The 23928-nt window shown below is 42.5% G+C and overlaps 2 protein-coding genes across 2 annotated transcripts; both read right to left on the bottom strand.

Annotated features, from left to right (window-relative positions):
- Positions 1-2714: 2714 nt before the first annotated feature.
- LOC146670889 (uncharacterized) lies at positions 2715-6317 on the bottom strand. The gene is made up of 4 exons (XM_085405035.1): positions 6231-6317; positions 3449-3587; positions 3008-3352; positions 2715-2907 (listed from the first exon to the last, which is right to left on the bottom strand). The coding sequence occupies exons 1-4, from the start codon at positions 6315-6317 to the stop codon at positions 2765-2767; spliced, it is 714 nt and encodes a 237-aa protein (XP_085261161.1). The 3' UTR covers positions 2715-2764.
- A 10228-nt stretch (positions 6318-16545) lies between these two features.
- LOC146670888 (uncharacterized) lies at positions 16546-18029 on the bottom strand. The gene is made up of 6 exons (XM_085403010.1): positions 17781-18029; positions 17161-17222; positions 17022-17084; positions 16878-16937; positions 16664-16795; positions 16546-16581 (listed from the first exon to the last, which is right to left on the bottom strand). The coding sequence occupies exons 1-6, from the start codon at positions 17971-17973 to the stop codon at positions 16561-16563; spliced, it is 531 nt and encodes a 176-aa protein (XP_085259136.1). The 5' UTR covers positions 17974-18029; the 3' UTR covers positions 16546-16560.
- Between the last annotated feature and the right edge of the window lie 5899 nt (positions 18030-23928).

The raw sequence follows: 23928 nt of genomic DNA, 5'->3' as shown, positions 1-23928 counted from the left end.
TTAGATCATAAATGTGTGAACCAGGGATGGTGTGTTTATCAACAACAATTTTGCCTTTGTCATTGTAAGAGATCAAGTCTGGCGAACGGCTCACCACTGACAGAATAAGTTCTGCATTCCTCCTACTCCTTTTAGGTATGTGTGTTAAAACATTCTCCGCAACAAGATCCCTCACCCCCGCATCACCACGAACAGGCAATGTATCCGCCAACTGGGGTTGCACATCCCTGTTAAATTGTTCAGGTAGTGATAAAGACAATACATTCTTTTCACGAACACCTTGTCTCACAAGCGTGAGGTATCTTTGGAGAATATCGCCGTATTTTTTTAGCCTTCTCATACACATCTGTCAGAATCTTGTAACACTTGAAGCATCTCTTTGTCCAACTCGTTCTGAGCCTGTTGTCTGATGCTGCCTGCGTGCTGCAGCTGCTGCTGCTGTTTTATTAAGTCCAACTGGTGTTGGGGTACCAAAAACATCTTTTGCACATGTTCCATTTTCACCTGTTTGCTATCAGACTGCTTATGAAAGGGATTGCAACCCCTAATAACGGCAGTAAAAACCCTCCAGATTGGTTGATTGTCTCTCTTTTTCAAAGTTTTGATCTTTTTGTCAGCAATCAGTCTGATTATTGTAATCACTGATCACTTTGGAACCTTGCATTATCAAGTTTGGTTTTAATCCTCGCCTAACTAACCCGCGAAGGATAATGTACGCATCGAAACCCTTTGCATTATGAGCGATAAAGATTGAAGAGGGGGTGTCTAAAATGAGCAAGAAAGTTTTCAACGCAATGCTCGCCCTGAGAGCTCAAAGATTTACCATCTGATGTTTTTGTACACACCAGAAAAGGGCTGTGCTCACCGTGTTCGTTAACAAACGTTTCAAAATCATAAAAAATCAACTTGTTGTTATGTTTTGTTTCGCGTTGTAAACCTGCATATAGCACTGATGTGTTTGATGATCACTAGAGATTTCCTGACGAAAGATTGGGCATTTTCTCTTTTGGCATTTGTGAGGTTTTTCACGTGCTGCTAAACAATATAGCCTCGAGCACTCGATACATTTCTTATAGAGATCGCAGTTGCTGGCGGACCTTTGACGCCTCTCAACGAGTTTTTTATGGCTCTCAAAACAATAAGGAGATCTACAGGTGCGATTACAATCGGTACATACAATAGGCGAGAGGAAATGATCGTTGCAGTCAGGCTGCATACAGACTGAGCAGAGCAGAAATGGGATAACACATGGTTAAAGCCTATGTAACAATGAGTACACAAATACGCTGTGCCCAAAAATCCTTTTAGATTTTTGATAGCGTAGTAATTGTCAAATAAAAATAAACAGCGCTTTTGCGCTATTCACTGTACTAGTCTGAAATTTACAAAGGGTGCGATCATGCTCGTTACGGTAAAATACTATAATTTTACATCCTAGTAACCTTTCAAATGTAATTATTTGATTAAACCCAACAGGCATTTGATCATTTAGACCAGCTTTTTGTTGAATTTCTCTAGCAAAGTTTGTGCTTGATAGTCATTAAAATCGGGTTGCAGAAGGTGAGCAAGACTTGTAGCAAAACATAACTTATTCGCGGGGTTATGGACCACATATAAAAAAACGTCTTTTCTTTTTCACAATCGCTGTCGAGTATGTGTTTAAGCAATCTTTTCCCACTCCCATTTGGGGGTCTAACAATCTGAGCTACAACCGCCAGCGAACCATCACACATTACTGACCAGTTTGACTGTACCGCTCTCAAGAATAAATTTTCAAATTCAGATAAATCATGATTATCACGTAAAATCACTGAAACATTATTTTGTAACTGCTGGCCTATCAATTCTAACTGGATATGATCACCTGGACGTGCGTGAGAGAAAAGCCTGTTTGATATTTCACGTGGACTCGACATTACGCCTTGATAATAATGCGCATAGTCGGGTATATCGTTTGGAGGAGGAAAATTCAAAATTTCTCTAATTTCAACGTTATTAATTTATTTCTAACGACTATAGAGGGTTGTGCTGAATTACTGGCACAACTCTGGTCTGGATTACCCCCTTGTTGAAAGGAGTGATCATGGTTTACTGGGTTAAGTGGGTCGTTCGCAGAGACAATGTCTGCGGGAGAGCTGAGTGATTGATGATGATTAGTCATTGAAAGTGGTTGACAGCTGTAGCGGTGGGCTGCGGCTGAGCGGTTCGTTGGGACACGCATTGTCTGGGGAAAAGACTAGCGAATGCTGGCTTTGAGAATCAAACTATTTTGATTTAACCTGTTTATTTGACTCAATAACTCGGTGGTATTTGGACCTCATTTTGTATCTGGGCCAAAGCTTCTAAAGCTCTATTAATTGCTAAAAACGGATCAGAAGAGATGTTTTGTGTCAGACTCATTTGTGAATGAGCCACGTCTGACTGTTTGGATCTCATCATGATCCACTCCAAAACTCAAAGAATTATTTTGAAAGGCCCTTTCATTGGGCGCTAATCGGGCAAGAGCTAAATTAAGCAATTCTAAAGGATCATTATTGATCACCTCAGGTTGCTCACTGTTTTGTGAATATGTAATCTGAGAATGCTGTGTATTTTCATTTAACCTAGCGAACGCTGTTTCTAAAGCAAGAAATGGGTCTGTAATATCTTGTTCCTGGTTATCCATTTTTTTTATTATTATTGTTTAACAGGAATATATTAAAAGAACAAAACCACAAAAGACAGTTTGTTTGAAAAAGCAAAATGGAAAAAAACCACAAACTTTTTATAAGATGAGCTGAACTAATTCAGCGAACAGAGATACCGCGCGAAGAGCGATTGAAGCGAGCTGCCTCCGTGTGCGTGTTCGCCTTGTCCTCGTTGTCCTTGCGATCCTACCGGTCCTGCTATTCCTCCTTCTGAGATGCTCTGAGAATTTGAGGGTAAGATACAAACAGTTAGTAAAGTTAAATAGAAAAGGGATAGTTTTTATAAAATGAGAAAAAAGCGAGAACCTAGAGAGACTGACCGTGATTGGGTCTCAAAGGCAGGCGCGGTGCATTTCGTGTGTCTGATGGCGGAGAAGAAGCGTTTCTGGGGCTCTGATTGGCTGGAGCATCGGGAGTGAGATCGGAGAGCAAATCTTGCCTGTCTCCGGCGGACAGGCGCAAGTTTTTCCCAGAGGGTCGCGGGAGAGAACAAGCTCCGGCGGGGATGGACCTGGGGCCAGATGAAGTGGGGCGATCTAGCGTAGAGAGCAGATGCTGTCTATCGCGTGTGGAGAGACGGATGTTCTTGCCTGTGGATCGCTCAAGCACTGGTGGAGAAGAATTCGGCGAACTCGAAAAAATAAAGGTGTCCAAGTCTGAGATATCTAGAAAGTTTGATAAAAATGAAAAAGAGGGTAAATGTTTTGTTTTTCTTGTACAATTAGCTGTTAAGAGGGAGAACAACAATGAACCAAACCTACCAATTTGATCGAGAGAACCAAAAAGAGACGAGTTGAGCACGCTTATCTCAGAGTCTGAAAAGAAATAACGAATATTTACAAACGGGAAAAACGGTAAAATATAAACATTATATGAACAAGAGTGAGAAAAATGAGGTACCTGATGAGGACATGATCGCTGCTATAGTTTAGTGTACAAATGCACTTTTTAGCTCTGAGCGTTAGAGGCGAGGTTATACAGTGGGGCAAAAAAGTATTTAGTCTCTTTGGTCTTGGCCATGGCGGAGTTTGGAGTCTGACTGTTTGAGGCTGTGGACAGGTGTCTTTTGTACAGATGAGTTCAAGCAGGTGCCATTCATACAGGTAACGAGTGGGGGACAGAAAAGCATTCTTACAGAAGATGTTACAGGTCTGTGAGAGCCAGAGATTTTCCTTGTTTGAGGTGACCAAATACTTATTTTCCACCCTGATTTACGAATAAATTCTTTACAAATCCTACCATGTGAATTCATGGATTTTTTTTTTTTTTTTTTTCCCCACATTCTGTCTCTCACAGTTGAAGTGTACCTCTGGTGCAAATTACTGACCTCTGTCATCATTTTAAGTGGGGGAACTTGCACAACCGGTGGCTGACTAAATACTTTTTTGCCCCACTGTATATATTTTTGAAAAGTGTATTCCAAGTGTTACAGAGCCTATTTGCATGGCTTTTGAAGATGAAAAAGCTTTTTTGACAGAATGGTAAAAAGGAAAATGCGAAAATGTAGTAAGACGGGGAAGATTAACACTTACCGAGTGATATGCACATAGGGCACGCGAAGGCAGTTGTTGTTGTTCCCTGGTTTCGTGGCTGTAGCGAGCTCACAAGCAGTCTGAGCGGCGCCAGTTGTTGATATGTCTGAAGTCAGAGGTCTTCTGGGAGCTCGACGGCAGTCTTAACCTCAGCGGGAGATCATAAAATCGGACCTGGAGCCGATTGGCTAACCGGGGTGCGAAGGGAGCCGTGCCATTGTTATGTGATTGGCAGCGGGGCGAATTAGCAGAGTTGGTCTCCGGCGGAAATTTTCAAACGAGGTAAGCAGTGCATTCGGGAGCAGAGCGGGGAGCGAACAAGCAGGAAAAAATTGTGCTCTGCTCTGGAAGCAGTTGCAGGTCGGCGATTAAGAGCGAGGTAGAACTTAGACTGTGCGTTGAATTTTAGAGGTTGCTAGTAAGAGGGAAGCTTTTGAAGAAAAAAAGACTAAGGACTTTTCCCCCTGTTTTGGATTATAAGGCTTTTGGGAATAGAGGGTAGCTAACAAGTTATTCTAGGGTTTTGGAGAAATCGCGGAGGATTTTTTAAAGGAGTTTTGACTTTGTTCGGTGGGCGGGAGCCGCGGGGCGCTTAATTTGAGAAAAGACTAAGGATTTTTTCAGGATTTCCCCTGTTATCGAATATAAGGTTTTGGGAATAGAGGGGGTACCTAACAAGTTATTCTAGGGTTTTAGAGAAAACGCGGAGGGTTTTTTAAGGAGTTTTCCCTGCTTATGTTTCTAAGGATTAGGTTAAGGGGGCTGCGGGGATCGCGAGTTTTTTGGCGTTGGAAAGGGAGGGGGGATGAGTGCGTGAGTCTGCATCTTAAGGATAAAGGACACTCTTTCGAGGATGCCAATGTTCACATTTTGGACAGAGGACAGATGGTTTGAAAGAGGAGTGAAAGAAGCCATCTATGTCCACTGTGCGCGACCATCTTTGAACAGAGGCAGGGGTTTACGACACCAACTCTCTGCCATCTATAATCCAGTTCTGAGATCCCTTCCCAGACGCCTTAACGCCCACTCACATCCTGGGCCATCTGATCTCAGGAATTCGCATGATAAGGTGGGGCCAGGTTTCACAATGAACTCACCCGAAACTCTGGCTGATTGGGGCCCACACCCAGTTTCACACCTTGGCTCAGGCGATTAGAGGATCATCAGGGGGTCCTTTTGTCCCTCTGTGGGGGGTCACTACCACTAGGTTTATATCTGGGACTCTCCACCATTTGACCTTAGAACTGAAGAAGCTTCTCGGATGAGAGGTGAAACGTCTTCAAGCAACTTAAAGAAGTCCAGACGCTTTTCTTTGCAAGCTCCTTTGACTACGATGACCTGGATGACTGAGAACCTTCACAGACATAGTGAGTGCTTATCAGTGTATATGTATGTGTGTGCGTGTCCATAGTTTAGCTGAGACAGTGTCCTTCGGCCTATCAGGCTAAGTAAACAGTCCTCCAGCCAATCCAGGTGTCCTTGCATGGGACGGGAAGAATAGCTGTAACACAGTCGTTATCAAGGAGTGATTGTTCGGCTCCAGCCTTGGGCCTGCAGCTAGCGCCGTTATGGGGGTCCGCAATCTCAATGTTGATTTTGTAAATTTCCATGCGAGCAGCCCAGGAGAATTTTCAGGCTGCCCTAACGTACTAGATTTAAAACACGTGGGGATCGAGCTTTTCAGGCACTGGCACCTAGGCTGTGGAACTCTCTGCCGTTGTCTTTACGCTGTCTAGACTCTACTGACTCCTTTAAAAAGCAGCTGAAGACATTTTTATAAAAAAAACGGGCTTTTAATTAATTTAATTAATTTTTACTTGTATGTCTGATCTTACTGTAAAGCACTTTGTGATTTTTATCTGTGAAATGTGCTATATAAATAAATTTTACTTACTTACTAACACTCCGACACTGGCCTCTCGATCTCCCGTTGGAGAGCCACGAGCCTCCCCATGATGGTATCAAACTTCTGTTCCATGGTGTTGTCATTCTTTTGATTCTGAGACCTCACAGCTGCAGTGATCCATTCCGTAATGTCTTCCAACTGTCGCTCAAGGGTCCCATTTTGAGCAGGCCTCTCTCTGATGTATCCCCCCATACGCTCAATGTTGTTGCTTTGAGCCTTCACAGCAGCTGTAAGCGTCTCCAAGGTGTTGACCATATTACGTTCGTTGTGAGAGGTCGCGCCTCGTCCCATCGCTTCAATTCCAGCGGGCAGCCTTGGGGGGGGGGTTTGAACAGCCGGTTCCGCTCTCTTATTTCTCCGATAAACCAGGGCCAAGCCAACTCCGATATGCACGAACCCTGTTATCACGGTTCCGAATAGATATCTTCAGCGTCCTCGATCGACAGTCCCGCCAGACACATGACCCTCCAGTTCTGCCACCCGTCCATCATGCAGGGAAAGTCCCTCCAGGGCACTCAGGCTCTCCCGAGCCCAGACTTCTCATTGAGAAAAGGGTGTCAATAGCATTCAGAGACCAGTTGATCAAATCCATAATTCTCTTTTAGGTTTTAGAGAATGACCGTGTGAGTCTATTCCAGGGAAAGTAATGCACACGAGACAAGACAAGGACATAGAGGCTAAGCAGGGAAGATAAGGGTGAGGAGGAGAGGAGAAAAGTGCGACCGCCTTCGCTGAGAGCCAGAGAGAAGAGAATTAGAATTTTTATTAGAATTCCTGCTTTTTCCATATCTTTTCATATCACTGGCTTAATCCCTTCTGTTGCTTCCTTAGATAAGGGGTATTGTGGTTTAATGGGCCTGTGGGATGAAACAGTCTGTACTGTTACTGAGTCTGCGTTTTTTATTAATCCCACATTCGACCACAGTGTAGAAGGTAAACTTTTAAGTGCTGGCTCTTCTTCCAGCAAGAGAATTTCTCATTCTTGTGTGCTGTCGTGCAAATGAGCGTTGGGTGTAGTTCTTATCACCCAGCCCAGTGTGTATCTCATGCACCCTGTTCTTTTACCCTGTGCCCAAGCCTCTTCCTCTGTAGGTGTATATTTATCATTTTCTACCTTTTGCAGGATTTTACCTAATTGATACCATTGTGTACCTGCTGTTTTTGCAACTGACACATGGGGTTTTGTGATCCTGTTTTTTTTTTTTTTACTCTGTCTGGTTCACTGAGCATACTGCATTTCCGCATTTTGTGACATAAGTGTTGCAGAGTCAGATATGGGCTTTTTAGGCTGTGTACCGGTTTATCATACGAGGGTCTGGGCCTGGGGTTTGTTTATAGTGCAGGGTGTTGTGATACTCAGTTGGCTTCATTTTTTCGGCACTTGCGGGGAGATGTTTTTCTGATGCTTCTTTGAGCTGTGTAAGCGGTGGCAAATCTAATGACCAGTAGTAGTTTGGCTCTCCTTTTCCTTCCCTCTGATAGGGGTCTCCCTCTACTAACATTATTTCCGCTGTCATACCTGTTTCTGTGGGGATGACTCCTATCCCTAGTTTTGTCATTGCATCTCTTCCTAGTGAGTTTACTGGGCAGGTTGGGTCTATTATACATGGCATGTAACAGGAGCGTTGACTAGGTTTGTGCAAAAATGTCAGTGGCTTTGTTAGTGGCTGGGTTTTTACGTGCCCTGACGCTGTTTTCACCATTACTACTTCTCTAGAAAAGGTTGTGCGTGGGGGCTCTGCCTTAAGTACTGTTTTACAAGGTCCTGTGTCACACAACACCTCCAGCTTTTTGCCATTTACATAGACTGTAAGTGTTGGCTTTCCGTCCAGTAAACTTACTAGCTGATGAACATTGTATACTTCAGCTTCATCCTGTTCTAAATTGTTTTCTTTGTTTGTTAATGCTTTTACTTTTTCATCTATGTGGCTCTCCCTGTCAGCTGTCTGGGTGGTTGCAGTCACAGTGGTTGCAGCTAGTCATTCTGTGTCGGGCATTCTCTGTGTCCTACAATGGTGTGCAAAGTGACCTTCTTTCCCACACCTCCAGCATGCAGTACTAGAGTCACCATCGGTGGTGTATGTGCCTCTCTGTCTCCCTCTGCCTCTTGCTCCTCCTCTATACATTCCTCTTCTCTTCCTCTCCTTTGAACTCTGAAACCTCCCCTGTAGCCTCCACTCCCACTAAAAGCTGTGAGAGCAGTGTCAGTGTCTAGGGCAAAAACTGAGGCCTTCTCTTTGTTTTTCACTACCGTTTGTGCGTGATTAGCATATTGGAGCGCCTCATCTACTGTGCCTGTATCTTGTGTTACCCAATATTTTTCTACATGAGGCCTAATGCGTGGTAGCAATCCTTTAATAAAATCACGTTTAAATTGTTGCTGATATGGTGATTGTGGGTCATCAGCATCATTTAGACCTGAGTTCTGTCTGAAAACTGGTCTCAGCCTGTCCATGTATTCATGTGGGTTTTCTGTGTCACTCTGTTTAACTTGCCCTATCTTACCATAGTTGGCTCTTGGCGCTAGTTGTTGACGGGCCCTATCAAACACAGGTATTAATGCTGCTTGGAGGTCAGCATGACCTGGGGGAAATGCTCTACCATCTGGTTGGGAGCTGGTAAAGTCTCCCCTAATTCTTCCCCAGGAGAGCCCTAGGCAGTTCTGGAATAACTGCATTAACTTGTGACCGTTTAAATGCCACTGGGTGATTACTTCATGCACGGCAGCTTGCCATGGTTCATACCCTTCTTGTATTGATGGAATGCCTTTTATTACATTTTGTCTGTCTTTATGTGTCCATGGGCGGTACACAAAAAATTGTGGGTCTGTTGTCCCTGCCTCCTCCCTGACCCATCACCTAGAAGTGTGCCATATCTGGGATTTGCTACTTCAACTAATGGACATGCTAGTGTAGATGGTGGTGGGTCTGGGTGTGAACCACAATCGTCGCACTCTTCTTCAGAGCCATAATCAGATCTTCCTGGATGAAAATCTGTTTCATGCTTGGCTAACATTGTTTGTGTAACCTCATATGCATTGTCGAATTTAATTTTCATTGCTCTTGTCCATATGGGAGATCGTTTGAAACGAGATTTTGGTGTAATACTGGTTGTTTTTTCTGCAGCTAGTGTGGAAGATTTAACGTAGGGATTTAAAAGAGTTATGTGGGTCTGTCAGTGGAGGTCTTTGTTCAGCACATGCCGGCTTTGTAGTTTCATCATCAGGGGTTATTAAAGCTGCTGCTTTGTCTTTTGCCCTTCTCCCCCGTCCCTCTTCTCAGCTGTTTCTCTTTCCCTCTTTCTTTCTCCCCTCCTTTCCCCCAGTCAAGTCTGTCCCGTATTCAGTAAGTGAAAATAAAATAAACAATAAAAGGTGAATCAAATGGACCATTACGGCAAGGCTGGGATGGTCAGTTTGGTAAAGTAAATCCGTTGGGCATCTTTCTTTGCCTTTAGACAACAATTCTGAGGGCAAAAGAGCCAAACGGGACAGGCCAAAAAAAAAAAAAAAAAGCTGCTGCTAATTGTTTTTTCTTTTCAGTTTCGTTTTCCCATGCTTGTAAAGTGTAAAAGTAAAGTATAAAGTGTGTAAGTAAAGTATAAAGTGTGTAAAGTGTGCGTGTTAGTCCCCATAGGGAAATAGTTCCTCTGCATTTAACCCATTCACCCAGTGAAGCAGTGGGCAGCCACCAATGCAGCGCCCGGGGAGCAGTGTGTAGGGGACGGTACCTTGCTCAGGGGTACCTCAGAGTAGCCGTTCAGTGGAGTCGAACCCCCGACCTTCCGATCATGGGGCTACCACTCTACCTACTGAGCTATCCCTGCCCCGAAAAGCCTATACTCTTGTTTTAATTTTTTCTTTGGGTCTTTTGTTAATGTAATTTCTTGCTTCAGGACAGCTCTCAGCTGGGTAACAGCTGAGGGACTGCATTTCCCTTCCCAGCTGCGGTTTTTAGCTTTTTGTGGATTTCTCCACCTATTTACAATTATTTTACCTGCTCCGGTTTGTTGTTTTTCTAACCATTCCTCATCAGGTGTTAATTTTGCTTGTTTATTCCCCATTTTCAAAGATTATCCTGGGCCGTCCCTGTCACACGTGACTTCAGAGTGGTTGCTGATACGGCCTTTGACTTCACCCTAGAGGTGAAACGGTATCAGTTTTGAGATGAAACTCAACTGTTCTCCTTTGTCACCAGTACGTGAGCCTCAAGCAAAGAAAACAAAAGGTAAGTAGTTCAGCAGCGTATTGTGCTGTAAAATCAACTTACTTCCAGACACATACACACATAGACTCAGGTTTTAGAGGTAGCCATAATTACTTTGTAACAAATTGTAAAAGCGCACAAATGTCTAATTCGGTTCCTTTCGGCGAATCCTAACCTACTTTAAACCTTTGCGGCGGTTTTATATACCAAAATAGTGTTTAAAGAAGAAACCACCAATTGAAATAAAGTAACAAATATACCAGAAACAGGGGGTATAGCGGAAGCTGAACACCAGTAAACCATGAAACAACATATATTAATTCTTTAATTAATTTCCCACAGTACCTATAATGTTAACATGTTAGGAAACAAAAACTAATTGAATAATCCTACAAACTAATTCAAATCAAAGCTGAATTTTAATGTTGTTAACAATACAGAAGCGCGCACACACAGCAACACAAACATAAAGAACTAATTAATATTATTGGAGACAACGATACAAAACACACACATTTCAAAGCCTCAAAAAAATTACCAGAGAACCTAACTGTCTGACCAGCATGCTTCACAGACAAATTTGTTTTCTTTGCTCTTGCGGGGCTTTGCACAGCCCCTGTGGTACCACCGTGGGCAAATGTCACAGCCAATCTGAATTAGACAAAACAAGGAAACACAAGTATTATGTTAATAGTGTTGTACAAATAAGTATTTAAATAACAATTTTGCAAAATACTCAGATCATAAAGCAGTCCACCATTCATTACAACTACAATAAGTCAGATGATGTATTCACATGGTCTGTGACATTTTTAAAATTATATTTTTTTGTTTTTTTTAATCAGCTTTTTAAGCTGAATGGGCTATGGACATGTAAAACATAAGCATTTACCCATTCCGTGTCACCATCATGGTTCCCACAATAGTGGCATAGGTCAGTCAGGTCATCTTCAACAACAAGAAGCAAATACTTTAATTTTAATAATAATGAACTCTGTTTGCATGACTACATAATAAGATTATAGCAATAAAAGAACAATGTTAAAAACACGTTCAATGTAACAGTTTGTAGTTTACTATTTAATTTATATTTGTAATGATACCTGTATTCTCAAGAAGACATATTGCAATCTGTTGTCTCAGACTTGCAATACTTGAAGCAGAGTTCTCAAACTTTACTGGAACATCTTTTAAGATGCACTCTGCAAACTGTGAATAAAATATATAACAATGCTGTCATTATTTGAAATAACATTTGCTATTCAAAAAATTGGAATCATATTTATTTTTTAGAAAATCATAGTAAGTGCTTGTGTTGAACAAGAAAGAGGACACAAATGGAGACACTGGAGGAGACAGAGCAGAGACTAGAACCAAAAGCAAGTGATTTTATTAAGGCAGGTAAACATGAACAGAACGCCAGCAAAGATGGAACAGGAATAACAACTAAATTGGGAAAATAATTATGAAATTATGCTAAATATGAACCAATTTAGACAACTATCACAGCTCCTTCCTGAAACATCCTTGCTGCAGGAAGGAGCGCTTTCGCAGATCATTCATCCCAACAGCAGTTAAACTCTATAACTCCTCAATGACGATGTCATAATTCACTGGACTTTGTGGACATCCATGGTCAAAATTAATGCAAAATGCACCTTCTCTGTTTATGGAGGTGTGCAGGTATATATGTATACATATGTATACTTAGTGTCTACGTGTGTCTTCATGTACATGTAGATATCTATTACTTCACAGGAACAGTAATGGTAGAATAGTTATGTTAAGCTATATAGTTTGTCTTGGATATTTCCACAAGCACATCCATAAGCACATACTTTGTATGCTACCGTTCTATAAAGTGTATTTTCTATTTGTTTGTATTTACTGGTATTTTTGTATTTTCCTTCTGATACATACTTTACCTACTTGAGCTGAGGTAACGCAAAAATTTCACCTATCCTATCTATGATGACTACAATGCGTATTGTGATGAGATGTGGAGGTAAAATACACAGATGACTTGACAACAAAACAAAGGAAGAAAAAGGTCTGAGATACAGACAGGAGGTGATCATGGAAATTGGAAACGTATAGGGAAACAGCTAAATGAAATGAAAATTATGACATCACATTAGAAGAGTAAAATTAAACACTAAGAAGAAAGAAGCACAGGACTGTCAAAGTAAAACAGCAAGCATAACAACATGCCGACATGACACGAACCAACAAGGGAGGCTTGACAACATCAAACACACAGACAAGAAATACATGTCATATTAACTACATGACAAGAACTGGCTTACACAATGGGCTATAGATGATAACATTAACCCTTGTATAGTGTTCGGATCTGTGAGACCCGTTTTCAGTTTTTTTCAAAAGAAAAATTAAACAATTAATTATTTTTTCAACCTGAAATTCATTGGCTTTGGCTTATTTTCTGTGAAGAACATAAATCCGAACTAATTTTCAATGACCTCATACTGTACCTCCCCCCACGCATTTACATTACATACAAGGTGTTCGGGTCCACTGGACCCAGGTCTAATAAAAGTGTTGAAAGTGTAGGTCCTGTGTTCCCACACTCTGTCTTCCTCCTTTCTGGTGCTGCTGATTGTGCGCGAGCAGGAGGGGAAGAAAACACTAAGTTGCAACATTGTTGAAAATTCAACTATCAACACCGTCTGCTCTTACATCCCACACATTTTACCCTCTTTCTTGAGGGATCCAAATTTTATTTTCTCATACCCTGTCCCACCTGCAAATTAGGGGCATAGTACTATAAAAAAGACTTTGCCAGTGTGGTTCTTTATCACAACTGATCAAGATGGCAAAAGATTATCTGCTGCGAGGGCCATCCAATTGATTTTGGAAGAGAGGGGCTTCGGATGATGATGTTGACAAAGAGGTTTCAGAATATTTCACATTTCTGAGTCTGACAGTGACTTTGAAGAAGAGGATGAGGTTGAGCACCAATTAGTAACAAAACAAAGACGAGTACCCCATCAGCAGACAGCTCCAGGACCAGAACAAGCCCACCAGACAGCAAGTGAAGAAATATGGATGTCAATAACTGGTGAAATTGAATGGTCTTCTTGCCAAGAAATGAGCCACCCTGCAGAGCTGTTACTGTGATAAGCCAGGGCCAACACGGCTGACAGTTACTCATGTGCAGGACATCAAGTCTTCATTTGAGCTTTTCATCCCAGATTCCATCCAGAAAATTATTCTGGATTGCAGTAATCTAGAAGGAAGGTGTGTTTTTGGAGAGAGGTGGAAGGAGATGGACCAAATTTATCTAAGAACCCCAAAGGCCTACTTTGGGGTTCTTATCCTTGCAGGACTTTTCAGGTCCAAAGGGGAATCCACAGAATCCCTGTGGGATGCAGAAACCGGCAAGAACCTTTCCGTGCATCAATGTCTCTGGAAAACTTCCACAAAATTTCCAGGATTATCTGTTTTGATAACCAAGACGACAGACCAGCTCGACGGCAGAGAGACAAGCTTGCTGCCATCAGGACAGTGTGGGATAAGTGTGTGCACCACCTCCCCCTGTTTTACAACCCTGGGACTAATGTCACCATTGATGAGCAGCTGATCCCATTTAGTTGGGAAACATATTGCTTAACGTGTAAATGTGTTGTGTCTTTCCACTCACTCCACTTGATTAGAACTGATTTTTTTTATAACATTTTATAAAAAAAAAAAACAAAAAACAAGAAGCACATTAATTCAGAAATGTGATCTAACAAAGGTAAAGGGAAAAAATTAACCATGTTTGCTGTTCATATGGCTTGTAATTGGGATGAAGTAAACATCTGTTGAGTAATTTAATATAAAATTATTTGATAGTGTTAACAATCTTACAGATTGTTGTTACTTACAGATAGGCTGGGCTGAGCATTTGTGGAACTAATGGTCTACTGAGATTTTCACACAAACATCTCACAACAGAATGGTTGCAAAAACACAATTAATTTAGTGAGTGGCAGTTCTCTGGGACAAATTGTCTAGCTGATACATACCAGAGAATGCATTGACTGCTACAGCTGGTAGGGGGACTACATAAACCCAACATAACTGACCATTTACAACCAGGGCTGGCAATAGAGCATCATGCACCAAGAATTGAGGAAGTTCAAAAGGAAATTTGAAGTCCATGGATGGTTACATACTCAGAACATAAAATATTGAAAGCTGAAATCTTATAAACGTTTACTCTTACACCATGTAAGTAGTTATGAAGTTAACCTCATTTCCATTAACATAAGGAAATTAATGTAAGCAATTGTGAAAAATATGTATATTTGATCATGTAATTTATCATAATTTGCTGCAGATTCTGCATTCCTTTTATTCATTATGTTTATTTCAGTCATGGTCTTACACATACCTTCAATACGTAGGCACCACATGAAGTTGCATACTGTTGAATAGGATGAGGCAGTGTGTCACATGCCCATCTTGATGCATTAAGCCCTCTGTGTCTCATGAAAAACCTGAAAGACACATGTAGTAAGGATTAATAAGTTGTTCTGTATAAAGGATTTGCGTGCTAAACCTAGACATGTAAGGTGCGTGTGGGGTGCTGGTACAAGCCAGGGGAAGGACATCCAGCGGACATCTTGGCCAAATTAGAAAAACAAAACACCAGTGTTGTTGACCAGGGCCCTGTTTCAGGAAGCCGGTTTAGTGGAAAAACTGAGTAAGTATACCCTGAGTTAACGAAAACTCTGGGTTTTCGGTTTCACAAAGCGAGTTCAGCTGAAGCCTAAGTGAGTCACTATGACGACACACGCCGTGAAGCTAACCTGCCCCCTAGCAGGTTTACTACAACTAACCCTGACTGACCCCGCCTCTTTGTTGGAAACCTGACAGCAGGAAGTGTCAGACATGGCGTGTCCCTTCCTTGAAGAGCCAGTAGATCTTGAAGCCCAAATTCTCCGCACAGCTCTCCGCCGGGAGAGAGTGATCAGAGCGCGTATGGACATCTTATCATTACCTGATGATTTCCTGTGCGAACGTTACCGTTTCTCAGCACAATCAATAAGTTATTTGGATAACATCCTCAGGCCATATATTGCGCATGTGACACATCGCGGACATGCGCTCAGTCCATTACATATTCTTTGTACCGCACTCCGTTTCTTTGCAAACGGGAGCTTTCTGTACAATATCGGTGACGCTGAGCACGTTTCCAAGGCTACCGTCTGTCGGGCAGTCAGGAATGTTACAGTAGCACTGAAACGTCTCCTGCACTCGTTTGTGGTGTTCCCCGGTCACAGACCCACAAGATGCATCAAAGAGGGATTCCACAAAATTGCAGGTATCAGGATGAACAAAACTCAATGCATGATGTGGTGATACGTGAACTACCACTCAAATGGTACATAAATTTCCAGGGTTCCCAGGCGTGATTGGCTGTATAGATGGCACCCACATCCCAATCATTGCACCCTCAGCAAATGAAGGAGACTATGTGAACAGGAAGTCCGTCCACAGCATCAATGTACAGGTACATAATTCCCTGTAGCATTTCACACCAAGTGATGGCATCATGGTAATGGATGCTAATATGTGTTCTCTGCACTGGGTAGATCATATGTGATGCTGCCAACATCATCACAAATGTGGAAGCCAAGTGGCCAGGCTCTGTACATGACTCACGAATCTTCCGGGAATGTACACTGAGCACCAAATTTGGACATGGTGGGTCGAAGTAACTGTGAAATATACAGAGACCAATTGCCACAGGGACGTTTGCACTGACATGTATTCTTCTGTCCTAGGAGAGTTCACTGGCCACCTGCTTGGTGATAGGGGGTACCCATGTCTACCCTATTTGCTCACCCCTTACCCTGACCCTGAACCGGGCCCACAGCAGCGTTATAATCTGGCCCATTGCAGGACACGGGCCAGAGTTGAAATGACCATCGGAATGCTCAAGGCCCGGTTCCAGTGCCTTCGTGGACTCAGGGTCACCCCAGAAAGGGCATGTGACATTATTGTGACATATGTGATCCTACACAACATTGCCACGATTAGAGGTGAACAGTGTCCAGCTGAACCAGACAACAGCAGTGATCCACACGATGAACATCCTGACCCACCCACGAACGTACAGGATGGAAGAGCAGTCAGAGACACCATATGCCACAACCATTTCCTGTGACCCATCAACCCAACATGTTACAAGACAAATACACAGATACTGTGGTCAACTGCCTTTATTGGTCACCCTGTATGTCCTGTACACAAAGAATAAATGCGTATATTAGTATGTTGTACAAACACTGACATGATTCGTCCATCTATGATCACTCCACCCACCCTTAACTGTTGTTCCAGCAGTACAATCTCCAGCTTCGACTTTTGGATCTGCAGCTGGAGGTGCACCATTTCCATGTCGCACTTTCTTATCTTCCTGGCCAGATATGTCTTATACAGCTGCTTCACAGGGAGCTATTGCAACAAGGGACATAGCATTGGCATCCATAGTACATGCCTACTTAGGTTGGTTGTAAATCAGTGCTGAACAACCCACTGTGGAAAGGTTCGTTGTAGGAGTGGCTGGACCCTCTTCCTCTTCATTTCCAGCATCACTCTGCCAGGGACACAGTAAGTCCATGGTGTCATCATAGTACCACATTGTCGTCAGTTGTTATATTTTCCACTGTACACTGTATACCTCATAGTGTGGCTCTGTTGCGGCCTCCTCTGTAGCAGCTGTCACTGTTTCGTCATCATGTGCCTGTGGTGGAGACATTTAACAACATTGCTGTTCTACTGTTGACACATGTAGTCTGTGGAGTATTACGAGTACTCACAACTGCATGTCGGTCTGGCTCAACAGGGGGCTGCACCAGATGCAGTACACCATCACCGTCAACTGGAAGAATATGGGGTTCATACAGGTCACTCATGACTTATGTGGGCGCAAATGGCAATTACCAGACATACCAATCACCATACACCTCATTGTCAGTATGCTCTCAGAGACAACCGACACTGAGGGAAGGCAAAATCAGTAGGTGTCAGGGTGGAAACGCTTTTATGAGCTTTATGTTGCATTGAGGTATATGTTCATATGTTACACTTATTGGGAAAGGTACGGAATGTACTACTCGCTCTGTCTCTGGGAACAGGGAGCTCACCCTGTGGGAGGTTAACACACACACACACGCATGTATGCAAAATTAAAGGACACTGCTATGCTCATAATAAAGACGTACCACTGCAGCTCGGTGTGTGTGAGTCTCTCCCTGGGCCCTCACCCGTGCAGCACGTTAACAGTTTCCAAGTGTCTCAGTGTTGTTTATTCACCTAACTGTTTGATGACTGTCATTCTCTGTCAGTAGGACAGTAACTTCACTACAACATAGTTCATTTTGGTCAAGGTGACTGTGCAGAATGGATGTATGCACGCCATGTATTGTTTTGGATTTACCCCTTATGTAGGCACTTGTGTCTTGTGGGGTTGTTGCCACAGAGGATGTCCCCGCAGAGATGCCTTCAGCCACAGGGCGCCCACTGTTTTGGCTGAGGGCCAACTGCTCAGCCTCTGTGAGTGGTGGTGGTGGAGGACCCCCACCTGTTTTTCGGGCCTCCGCTTTTTTTCTGTTGGCTGTGACGGCACACATTTGGGCATACAGAGTAGGCAAATGTGTACTTGTGATGTGCTCAGATAATTTCAATATGTGCTTACAGGTGGTATATTACTGTAGCCTCTAACTGCAATTGATTTACATAGGACACACAGACCAAGCACTATGGCTCATAATACAATTACACCTTACCTGTTTGGACTATGTTTTTATACTTCATTTTTACTTGCTGCCAGGAACGTTTGGGGCCTGTTGGGTTGCACCTGCGCTCACATCACATCACAAAATAAAATGTATAACATAATAAATAGAATGACATATGATAAAATAACGTGTTATATGGGTGGAAATCCCTAGATCAATGTTTAAATTAACACTCACGCATTGACTCTGTCGGCTATGTTTTGCCATGCATGCTCCCTTTCCTTTGCAGCTGCGGCTGTGTTACTTTTTTTCTGCATGATGTGCATGCTGTCGGCATATGCTGCCATCAGAATTTCCGCCTCGAGCGCTGTGAAATACGTCGACCGCGCCTTCTTTCCCTCCATCTCCATGGTGACTCGCTTAATCTGTGCTCCACTGATCGGGGCTTTATGTATCCTCGTGCGCGTGCTTAACTTGGGGTTGTAGCAACTCCGCGTTGATTGAACTAATTGTTATCAGCCTTTCTGAAACGGAATATTCCGAGTTGGACAGTTCGGGGTTACTCAACCGTGAGTGTCGTTTTTCACTCTGAGTTTTCTAAACCGGCTTCCTGAAACAGGGCCCAGGGGTCCGTTCTTCGTACCTCGCTTACTACATCCAAGATCAAATCATCGCGCCAACTTTGAGCTCGCTATTCCGGTTCTCCGAACACACCTGTTGTTGACGATTAGTATAGCTGGATGAAGTAATGTGAGATCACTGGGTGGTTTAACAGGGGCTACGCATCAATAGTAGAAACATTGATCGGCGAAAATGTCGGAGCGCGCTCAGTATTTTTCGGCAGCAGAGCAAGAACTCTTGAGTGAGGGATTTCAGGAGTTTCAGAGTTTAATTAAAACGCAAGGGAACACTGCAAAGGCTGCAAAAGCAAGGAGAGAGGGCTGGCAGAAAGTTGCTGACAAATTAAACTCGTAATTTAATAATAATAATAATAATAATGGAGTGGATTTATATAGCGCTTTCCAAGGCACCCAAAGCGCTTTACAATGGCCACCATCGTCCCTGTACCCAAATCCTCCACCATCTCCTCATTGAACGACTGGCGACCTGTAGCCCTGACCCCCATCGTAAGCAAATGCTTCGAGAAGCTGGTCAGGGACTTCATCTGCTCTGCACTATCCGACTCACTGGACCCTCTACAGTTTGCATACCGCCACAACAGGTCCACTGATGATGCCATAGCCCTGACACTACACACTGCCCTGTCACACCTGGAGAAGAGAGACACGTATGTGAGGATGCTGTTTGTAGATTACAGCTCAGCATTCAATACCATCGTTCCCTCGAAGCTGGACAGGAAACTGCAGGATCTAGGACTGAGCAGCTCCCTCTGCAGCTGGATCCTTAGCTTCCTGTCTGACAGACGCCAGGTGGTCAGACTGGGCAGCATCACCTCATCCCCCATCACACTGAACACTGGTGCTCCACAGGGGTGTGTACTTAGCCCTCTCCTGTACTCACTCTACACCTACGACTGCACAGCCACTAACAGCTCCAACATCATTGTGAAGTTTGCGGACGACACTACAGTGGTGGGTCTTATCACCAACGGTGATGAGACGGCTTACAGGGAGGAGGTCAGCGCCCTGACCCACTGGTGTCAAGACAACCATCTCACCCTCAACGTCGCAAAGACAAAGGAGTTGATAGTGGACTTCCGGAGGTGCAGAGAAGTACACACCCCCATCACCATCAACGGCGCTGCTGTGGAGAGAGTGAGCAGCTTCCGGTTCCTTGGAGTACATCTGGCTGAGGATCTTACGTGGTCAGTACACACAAACAAAACAGTGAAGAAGGCGCAGCAGCGCCTCTTCTTTCTCAGGAGACTGAAAAGATTCGGCATGAGCCCCCGCATCCTCAGGACCTTCTATCACTGTACCATTGAGAGCATCCTCACTGGATGCATCACCACCTGGTATGGCAACAGCACCGCCTACAACTGCAAAGCTCTCCAGCGAGTAGTGCGGTGCTCTGAACGGATAATTGGAGGTGAGCTTCCCTCCCTCCAAGACATCTACAGGAAGCGGTGCCTGAGGAAAGCGGGGAGGATCATCAAGGACTCCAGTCACCCCAGCCATAAACTGTTCAGACTGCTTCCATCAGGAAGGAGGTTCTGCAGCATCCGGTCCCGTACCAGCAGACTGAGAGACAGCTTTTTCCATCAGGCCATCAGACTGCTGAACACGTCATAGACACCTCAGCTTCACTACTGGAACTTCAACATTATGCACTCCACACTGTATATAAATGCCACTTGTTTTGCACATTTTCAATTCTGTATATTTTATATATTTTATTATTATTATTATTATTATTATTATTATTATTATTATTATTTTTACTATTTAATTTGTAAAAATGTGTATACACACACACACACACACACACACACACACACACACACACACACACACACACACACACACACACACACACACACAGGAAAATATTTAGTATACACATCCAGAAATGCATACACTATTATATATTGTACATATATTTATTAGTTTCAGGTTGGCCATTCTTGTATTTTGCTCGTTTGTGTTGTTGTGTTTGCACATCTCTGTTGCTTGTGGGGCTCGCACACAAGAATTTCACTCGCATGTGCTGTGCCAGTGTGCCTGCACATGTGATGTGACAATAAAAGTGATTTGATTTGATTTGCCACTATTCATTCACTCTCACATTCACACACTGGTGGAGGTAAGCTACAGTTGTAGCCACAGCTGCCCTGGGGGAGACTGACAGAAGCCAGGCTGCCATATCGCGCCATCGGCCCCTCTGGCCATCACCAGTAGGCGGTAGGGTAAATGTATTCTATTACACTATATTATCCAATATTATATTACATCATATCCTCTTTCACATTAGAGCCACAACAGGACCCACTAGAACATGGGAACAAGTAAAAGTGAAATATAAGAATATTCTACAGAATGGTAATATTTATCACTTATATTGCTTTTCGTCTCTTGGAAAGAGACCCTGAAATAATCTGTTTGTTTGTTTATAACAGCAACCAAGAAAAGGGCAGAGCAAAAAAAAGACAGGTGGTGGTCCTGCACCCCCTCGTCAACAAGTTGGTTAAGTAAATAATACTCTCACGGGAAAATCGATATCTCTATGAGCACACTGTCGCGCTGAGCTAAAGGATCCTGTCTATCCCGCAATATACGGTGAATTCTGGAAACTCTCCTTATCAATCTTGCACCTTCCGCAATGGGTGGCTCACGTATACGGACAGGACATGGCTGCGACAGACTTCCCAAATCCACCTTCGCTTTTATAGCCGTGGTCTCTCATCTTGATTACACGAAGTAATTTACTATTACTACTCTGAAATATGAATTACATCTGTAATAATCACATACATGTAATAGAATGATTGATAGTACCTTTTTTTTTTTTTTTTTTTTTTTAGAAAATGACCTGTATGTATCTGTATGAAATCAATAAAAGGATCAAGTACTGCATTATCTTTAGTTACATTGATAATATTTATTTATGGAAACACAGTGGTAAAATATCGCTGTTGCTTTTGTATACATGAAGCGGACATACCTGAGTGGCCGCGATCTAATCCTGTTTACATAAAGTAAGCCTGCTCCCAAGCAGGTTTACGCTTACGGATCTGTTGCTATGACAGCAAGTCCCGGATGAGCTTCGGAGAACCGAACGATCCAAGATCACGCGAAATCGTCAACAATCAAATCCAGCTAACTTACTTAGAGAGGTACGAAGAACGGACCCCAGAAGGTGGAAACTGTGCTACAGTTGGGTAAACAAGGCACAAGAACTTGCCTACCTACATAAACAGTCATACAGCGGGATGCACAGAGGACAGCTACACAGGAGGAAATTAATAATCTGGGAACCAAACATAATCCAACAACCCCAAAATATGACACTTTTCTCTATAGAATAAACTCAGGGTTACAAAGTGAGCTTTTAACATAAGCCATAATACAAAATCACAGGGACACAAGACAACTCAAAACACGTGGTCGATAGACCCAGGATCCCAACAAACTGTGTTTTTGATTAAATGAGGCATAACCTACAAATGTAATTACATGAGTCATTTTAAAATACTGTATACACAGAAGGTGCAGTGCTCCGAAAAATAAAAAGTTGAGTTTTCTAATTAAGAGATTTGTGATATTTCAACAAGACTGTTGAATACAATAAAGTAATATGCTTGGAATTCATACTTTTTAAAATATATTTTAAAACATGATTGTCTTTGAGCGTATAGCTTCTACATCAAAGACTTAAAAATAAACTGAATGTGTCAGCTTGTGTATATTTGGCAACATCCAGCAGCTCCGAAATGTGAGATGAGGATGCATTAGACCACAGGTGTCGAACTCCACGCCCCAAGGGCCGGTGTCCTGCAGGTTTTAGATGTGTCCTTGATCCAACACAGCTGATTTAAATGGCTAAATGACCTCCTCAACATGTCTTGAAGTTCTCCAGAAGCCTGGTAATGAACTAATCATTTGATTCTGGTGTGTTGACCTAGGGTATTATCTAAAACCTACAGGACACCGGCCCTCGAGGCCTGGAGTTCGACACCCCTGCATTAGACAGATTATTTTAAAGATCATTACAACTACTACAATTTTAAGGTAACTTATAATGTCACTTTCTGAGTTTTAAATGTTTTTCTTCTACTGGATTTACATTGTGTTAACACATATGCAGAGACAAATTTACCTTGAAATGTCCCGGCATTGTTTGACTCTCCTTTTGCTTTCACCAAGTGAAAGGGGGCCCTTCTCCTTTCTCCAGGTTTGATCACCTAAATGTTGAAGCACTAGAGTTACAAATAAATAAAATTGACGATGTACTTGTGTCTTGCAAGGCACACTGAATGCACTACTTAATCTATGCTTGAACATAAGATCAAGATGGGTGAGAAATTAATTTTAAAAAGACACACAATGTCTTAGTAATATGCTCTTCTACATTGTGTCTTGTCTTAATTGCAAATGATTCTCCAATTGTCCAATTTGGAGAATGTTTTAAAATGTATTTATATTGTTCCTTTAATTGGTCACCCAGTAGTCTATACGCAAATGACCATGAAGTATGAAAAAATTATTACCACCAGCATCCAGTGATGACCTTCATTGACAACTCCCAAAATATACTTGTAGAAGACTGGGTCAATCTGTAACACATTAAAAAAAACAAGTTAGACCCACCTCACTGATAATACGTATTGCAAAGCTTTTAAGGACAACTTAATGACAGAATATTGTTTAATACCTTAATTTTTGGCTTATTCCACTTCCATACCGTGGTTGGTTGAATTTGTTTACCACGACAGTCAGATAAGCATTAATAACCTGGAATTACAACAAGAGATTCACAATAATTGATTTAAATTTTTAAATACATTAAATAAAGTTAGTTATGCAACCAACTTTTTTTGTTGGAAACAGTAAGCATAAAAACAAAGAAAGAAATGTCACTTTACCTCACTTTCTAATTCCCTTTGGGGAGCTGTATTGTAAATGTCCTCAAAGAATATCTTGTATGGTCCGATTTTTGACAGGAGGACATACGTCTTATTTCCCTCCCAAGCATCTGTCACATCTATGAAATGTTTACAAAAAATAATGTATTTGGATGGACCTTAGAACAAAACCCCCCCACAAAAAACAACAACAACTCTAAATTGTTGGAAAATAATTTTCGCTGAATATTTTTAGACATGATAATATTAGATCAGTTTTAGTGTTCCTTAGGTTATTACATGTCAGTTTGCACATTAAGTTAAAT

Source organism: Rhamphochromis longiceps, linkage group LG4, assembly GCF_057381845.1.
Source record: "Rhamphochromis longiceps isolate RC_006_pf linkage group LG4, R_longiceps_female_GT1.1, whole genome shotgun sequence".
Classification (NCBI taxonomy): domain Eukaryota; kingdom Metazoa; phylum Chordata; class Actinopteri; order Cichliformes; family Cichlidae; genus Rhamphochromis; species Rhamphochromis longiceps.
This window is presented reverse-complemented; position numbering and strand designations above follow the sequence as displayed.